The sequence below is a fragment of the Pleuronectes platessa genome, chromosome 8 (assembly GCF_947347685.1).
Source record: "Pleuronectes platessa chromosome 8, fPlePla1.1, whole genome shotgun sequence".
Lineage (NCBI taxonomy): Eukaryota > Metazoa > Chordata > Actinopteri > Pleuronectiformes > Pleuronectidae > Pleuronectes > Pleuronectes platessa.
The window spans coordinates 4527371-4534448 of record NC_070633.1 but is presented as its reverse complement, the minus strand read 5'-3'; the positions used below and the strand labels follow the sequence as shown (position 1 = coordinate 4534448).

Genomic DNA, 7078 nt, shown 5'->3' with positions numbered 1-7078 from the left:
ACACACCTACTTACACACACACACGCACACAATAAGAAGAACCCTGGAATCAATGCAGAGAATCTTGAGAAATACATTTTAATTTTTGTTCCAGCTGCACAAATTCAGTTGTGTCAGTAGTTCATTATTTGGTTCAATCATTTAATTGTCATAACATACCGTGAATGATCCCTCCTTAGGTTCACCTTCAGAAACATTGTTACGAGTTCTACTTCCTAGATAGTCAAGTTTGATCATCCTCTCAGCGCTTTACCAGGTTATACTGTGGTCTATTAGTGTTTTTAGGTTTAGGTTTTAAGAGGCACTTGTTTATTCTTTTGTGTTGGTTCTTTGTAGTCAAATACTATTTGAACCTCAGCGTCTGGGGGTACATTTCAACAGCAGATACCTTTGATACTTAAGTACATTTATTATGAGCTACTTTAAGACTTTGACTCAATTCATTTTCTTACGGTCGACTTTAACTTTTACCAGAGTCCCTTTCAGGTAAGATATCTGTACTTTAACCCAAGTATGGCTTTCAAGTACTTTATACACCAATGCATTCAAAAAACATTTCATCTTTGCGGCCTCAAACTTGGCATATGTATTGTTTCGGAGGGAAGGGCAGTGTCAAATTTGAAGAGATTTTTACATGGTACGTTAAATATTCATACAATTTCAATGAAAAGACAAACAGCGCTCTGTAGTAGTGGATGGGATTCATTAACGTAAGAGACATCTTGTGTTCATTGCAACAAGACAACACTTTTACAGTTTCAGAAAAAAAGCTGCTATCAGTGTGACCAAAGGCCCAGCAAAAAGCCCAATCCAAACAGGCAGTGTAACAACTGGCACTATGAGATATAAATAATAATAATAACAGGCTTAATTTGACAATACCTGATCAAAAAAATATTGGACCACTAATTAAAAAAAATACGACAGATGCAGTATTATTCAAAAGGCTGTGATTAATCCTTCGTTTTCAAGGATAATAATGTTCAGTTTTATTGAGAGGATGTTTATTCATCTCAATGGTTATTTTAAAGCTTATAATTTCTTAAGCTGTTGGACTGTGTTTGGTTATACTGAGGTGTCCTGAATCCTTTTGTTAACCTTAATTCATAAAAAAATGGGATGAACAAAATATTAGGAACGGCTCTCATGTTTCCTCTTGTTCCCAGATCCACCTGCTCACCTGTCTCTCATTTCCAATCACTTGAATGTCTCCACCCACCTTCACACCTGTTCCCCATTTCCCTCTTTAAATCGCCTGTAGAAATACCAACCCTGGTCCCCAAATCAGGCAGGTTCTTGCAGATTTGGTTGCATAGTTGTGGAAGTAGATGCAGTCTGTGTGTTTGTGTAGCCCCTGTCTGTGCTCATACCACCAAACATGACCTACATTCTCCTGGTTAGTTCTGGAAAGAAAGTGATGTTAAATATTTAATGGAAAAAGATTTAGAAAAATACTTAATCAAAAGTCTAAAATGTCTTTTGACAATACTAGGTCTGGCTGCTACCTTTGGTCGATGACTTATTTTGACAGTTCTGCTAGTTATAGCAGCTGCTTTACATTTTTTGGAACCCTGTTCTTAACATCACTGTCCGGAGGGGGTCTTTTCAGTGGTCTTCAACTATACACCAGAGTATAGACGACTTGCGATATTCGATACAACTTCTCCCACAAAGTTTGACAGCAGTTTAAAAAAAATGCTTTGCTAAACTGAAACCTCTTTTCAACAACGGAATACATATGAATAGCAGTGAAACCTGGTGGTGGCCTCTGCCAAATCTCCCAATTGTTTTGATGATGGCTAAGGTTACCATTTTAAATTGTCATCCATCAGTACACGAATTGGGAGAGATGAAGAAGAGAAGAGATCAAGTATCACCAGAAGTGACGATACGCTCACCGCAGTACCTCAGCATGTCTGATGACAGCTGGCACCAGACCTACCACGACCTTCAAAGTTTGAGCGATCAAGGCTAATCAATTTAATGTTGGCTTGGTTAAAACCTAATGAGGTAAAAAAAGAGCCTAAATTACACTAACTAGTAAAACTACCGATAAAATAAAGATGACCATTGCTAACCAAAATACATTTCAAGGAAAAGATCTTTCATTCCTAGCATTAATTGTTACACTACAATATTCACAAGAATGGAGCTAGGACTGTCAGTAGCATGTCCAGTCACTCACCAATACCTGACTTTGTGTGTTCCCCCCTTCAATTTAAATACAGTCAGATCATGTAGGACACATCAGGAGGACAATGGACTGACAGGGATGAAGGGATGACAGGAGAATCCAGCCTAGCGGGAGATAAATGTCAACTCAGTCACTGGAGATGATATGGTTATTGACATGGATGGAGAGAGGTCAGAGAGGAAAGAGGGCTGATGGGAGTATTAAATGTCACAAGGACAGCGGGAGGAAGGACTAGAGATAGAAAGAAGTGGGACAGATAAGGATGGCTAGAGTAATGATGTGAGACAGGAAGTAGAGGATATGAGCGAGAGGAGGATGAGGAGAAACGATGGTACAATTATATGAACTTGCTCCATTGTTACCGACCATAGTCATTATTCCTATAGCCACAAGAGGGCTTTCTTTGAATTTACATATATAGATATACTACTGATCAACTTTTCTTTCTGGGAATACAGTCTCACAATTGTGCAACAAAAAAATCACAATTAAAAAAAACTGCAAAGTGTTTTTTTTACTAACACGCTTGGCCCAGTGCTTCCTAGAGGTAAGTTTTTGGACGAAGGGTCTTTCTACGAGGAATCCCAAGTATACTTAAAATTCGGCGTTTGTAGCTCTCGGATGTAGACATTTTTGTGTTTGCCACGGCGTAGAGAGCAGGTGGACTCAAAAATGCAGAAGCCAGGTAAAATAACGAAAGGTTCTTTCAAAACAAACAGAATCCACAAACAAAAATACTCGGATCAAAAGGGGTAAACTGAAAAAACAGACAACACTATGGAACAAGAGGATCTCACAAGCAATAGAAATAATACATTTCACGATTAAAAAATCTTCATGATATAAAGAATCTGAAAAAACAGAGGCTCGTCTGTTTTATTTCACAGTTTGTACATTTAGTTCGACGAGTGATGAAAACTGACATCATTTACAGTCTGAGTCTGTGCAGGAGACGCATGGGACACATGAAGAAACATGGTACATATGGGACACATGCGGCCACAATTAGACAGATGAAGACACATGAGTCCCATGAAAACTCATGAAGACACATGAAGACACATGAAACTCATGAATGAGACATGACGACACATGAAACAAATGAAAAGACAGGAGACAAAGACATCAGGTCGAATCAGATTTTTTGTGTCTCGTTTATTGAGGACATGCAGAAGGCGATTTTTTGACATCAGGGTTCAAACGTGTGATTTCATTTGACTTTGAATGATGAAGGTGACAGATGTTGAGACAGATCAAAATGTGGTCTGCTGCTGCTCCTGGAAAGTTACTCAGGCTGCACAGGACAGACCTTCATGACGATGGACTTCACAGAGTAGTTAGGGGTGTTTTTCCACGAGTTCCATGAAACTCCAACAGCATGGGGAGTCTTCTCCTGCCCCTATCGATTAACCCCATTAGGGTTTGCATAGTGACATTTGTTAAACCAGAAACCTCCCATGTAGGTTGAGGCACAGTTCTCAGGCCACGAGTCCTGGTCTTTGTCAAAGGTGGAGAACTTCATGCCATTGTGGTAGATCGTGGAGTCTCCTACAGAGACCCGGAGAAAACACATAAGACACAGTGTTATAGACTGTAAATGTCTGTAATCAACAAGGGATTTGTTTGAAGGAAACATGTCTGTCTCTATCCGTCTCTGTCAGTCTCTTTCTGTCTCTGTTTGTCTCTGTCTGTCTCGGTCTAATGGCGTCTGTCAGGAGGAGTGTCCATGGAAAAATTTTAAATAGTTTTCTTTTGACTCAACAAAGAACAAAAACTGAAAAACATTTTTGTTTTCCAGAATGAAAGAAGATTAATGATATGTCTCTCACACTCGCACAGACACACACACACACACACACACACACACTTACACTTACCTGCTCCTTTATTTATGAATCCAGACACAGTCAAATTGTATCCATTAAACTCAAAGTCGACGGAGCATATCCTGTAATGTGCGGACGCTTTATTTCCCTCAAAGTCCTCCATGTCCACCTGTAACTCAAACTTCGTGGGTCCTGAGGTCAGATAGTGGAGGTTGTCCAGACCTGTGACCACACACACACACACAGTTGAAGGGGGTTGTGTATTAACATCTTAATCACCTGAGCAGGCAAACGGTGGAATATGAGTCTGACTGATTTGACGCTAATGGAAACCTTTGAGTCAAACTGAAGAGACGTCTTCACCTTAAGAGGAAACCGATGAACTGATGTTTCTCCTTCACGTCTTTTATCTGCACACAAATCTGTGAGGTCTCATATCTATATAAACAAACCACCACATATTAGTTTATTCTAATGTCGCTCACAAGTTCACTCCTTCATATTAACTCCCCCCCCAGACTGCTAGGAACCTGGTTGTGACAGTCGACTCTCCCTCACTGTCAACATTACTGCAACATATTCAACACAATGAACAAGTGCCTCTTGTGTCGGCCTGAGAAAACTAATAAACCACATTATAAGCTGGCAGAGCGCAGAGAAGACGAAACTTGACTCTCTAGTGAAAGTAAAACTCTTAACAAACATTCTGAACCACATATTAGTTTATTCTAATCATTTAATAACTTGAACTCGACTCTCCCTCACTGCAAACATCACTGCAACAACACATTCAACACAATGCCTCTTGTGTTGCCCTAAGAACACTAATAGACCAGTAGCCCTGTCGATACATGATGCACAACATCGGGAGAATACGTCCCCTTCTGAGTGAGAAGTCAGGCTCTGGTCAAGGTTCTGGTCCAGGTTCTGGTCCATGCTCTGGTCATCTCACACCTAGACTACTGCCCCTCCCTCCTTGCAGGTCTACTTGCTGCTGCCATCCGACCTCTGCAGCTCATCCAGAAACCAGCAGCTCCACTGGTCTTTAGCCTGAGTTCACTCACTCTCCCCCGTTCCCTTTACTGGTTACCAGTAGCTGCCAGCATCCGTTTCTAAACACTCGTACTTGGTACCGTACTGTGAATGGATTTGTTCCAGTCTACATCCAAGACATGGGCAAATCTCACACCCCAGCCCCTCCAATATACTCAATGAGGATTTTTAGAAACAAATCAAATGAATTCAAAAAGTGGACATTGATCCTGTTTTCAGTAATCAATCAATCAAATGTTACCCTTGTATAATCCATATTCACAAATCACAGTTTGTCTCATAGACTTTAACAAGTGGAGACTTTTTCCTCCCGTTTATACTGAAGATGACGTTTCCTCCTGAAGAGACTTTGGTTGTTCCGTGTTAAACAAACATCGTTATTTTCTACTGACAAATTATTTCTTTGTGTAACTGACACCTAAATAAATCTATTATCCTGAAAGTCTGAAAGATCCGAGTTCATTAACCTGCTCAGAGGCCACATGCTTAAATCATTCTTTATTAAAGCATCAACAGGAGGAACAATTAAAACACGTTCATGGATGTGTTGATACAGAATATGAGCTGATCCTATAAAACTGTCTGTGTGACAAAGTCAAAGATAAAAACCTATAAACAACAAAAACAAAACAAAGCAGATATAAAAATAACTATGGACAGAAAAGTCAAACTCCAAGTCGTCAGAATGACATTACTCCACAGGAATCCCACGGTGCTCGGATCATCCCTGTCCCCTGCGGGGCTACCGTCACTGTTGAGACTTTGATCAACAAAATCAACTTTAAATTGAAGTGCATGGATACTCAGGCACAGTTAGCAGCCAATCTTCACCGAGCAGCACAGCTTCAATTCAAAACCTCAGTTTGACTCTCAATGTGTGAACGTGATCCTCAGACGTCAATGGGCGCATCCCAATGATATTTTCAACAGTTGCAAAAAGTAAAAGATAAAACAAGTTCAATTTAAAAAGTTTTTAGAACAAAATAGACAATGATTCAAGTATTTAAATGAACAACTATCATTGGACAACTATTATTCGAAATAAGGTCAATTGTCTTTATTATAACAATCATATTGGTTTCCATGGAAACATCATTAGGTTTCCATGGAAACGTCATTAAGTTTCCTGTTTAAATATTTAAAGAAACGACAAAGAAAGTAATTACTTTATGGCGTCATGTTGTCATCACACTTGTTAAACTCCTACACAAGAATAAATATCCTCTGATCAGGATAAATTTATATTCTGCTACTTTTTATTATTTTTACATAACATTAAATTATTGTCAAAACTTCACTGATGTTGAACGCGGATCATCCCCTGACAACTATTTTTAGACTTTTCTTTCCGAGTTGAAATGCATGTTGGGTAAACAGGAGGCCGCTGCAGCGACAACTCACAGTGGTGGTGTAGGTCTGCAGAGCTTCTCCATCCTAGTCATACGTTTACGCTCCCATCAGCTTCCCTCTGTCCTGACGCTCGTCATCTAGACCCTGAAACAAAGCCGTTCAGTAAGAAACAGAATCTCCCACAGGTCGTTGGCGATGGCGTTGACTCTTACGTAGACGCGGGGAGCGCCCCATTCTGTGCCAGGGCTTTGGGGAAGTGCTCCAGGGTAAAGGCGGTGGGGAGGATCCTCGTGGAGAGACGGATCACCAGGAAACCTGTGGAGCCTCTGAACGCCCAGCAGTTTCCTGGATGGACGTCCGGCTACAGGAAGACAGCAGGGCGCCGTTTATCAGGCGTGAAAAGAAAGTTGATGACGCTTGTGTATATAATTTTTTGCTCATGTGTAACAGGGCTGATGAACAGATGGGGAAATATGAATAGGGTTGGTGGTAGATGCTAAAGTAGAAAACTGATGTGACGATAGCAGTGCGATGTGGGTGTGTTACCCACATCGCACTGCAGGTGTGTTACTTGGATGAGAGTTTGAGGAGCCTGAGAGAAATACTAGAGAGGAAGTCCGAACAGACCGAGCCGAGCCGCCTTCGTCTCGTACGT

The 7078-nt window shown here is 40.6% G+C and overlaps 1 protein-coding gene across 1 annotated transcript; it reads right to left on the bottom strand.

Moving 5' to 3' along the window:
* Nucleotides 1-3133: 3133 nt before the first annotated feature.
* LOC128446248 (microfibril-associated glycoprotein 4) lies at nt 3134-6637 on the bottom strand. The gene is made up of 3 exons (XM_053429244.1): nt 6475-6637; nt 4072-4242; nt 3134-3742 (listed from the first exon to the last, which is right to left on the bottom strand). The coding sequence occupies exons 2-3, from the start codon at nt 4181-4183 to the stop codon at nt 3594-3596; spliced, it is 261 nt and encodes an 86-aa protein (XP_053285219.1). The 5' UTR covers nt 4184-4242; nt 6475-6637; the 3' UTR covers nt 3134-3593.
* Nucleotides 6638-7078: the final 441 nt, after the last annotated feature.

Bases quoted from the DNA above. Each gene is read 5' to 3' on its own strand.
- LOC128446248 (XM_053429244.1), bottom strand. From the start codon at position 4,183: ATGGAGGACTTTGAGGGAAATAAAGCGTCCGCACATTACAGGATATGC. The intron at 3,743-4,071 runs GTAAGTGTAAGT...GGGTCTCTGTAG, and splicing joins ATTCATAAATAAAGGAGCAG to GAGACTCCACGATCTACCAC.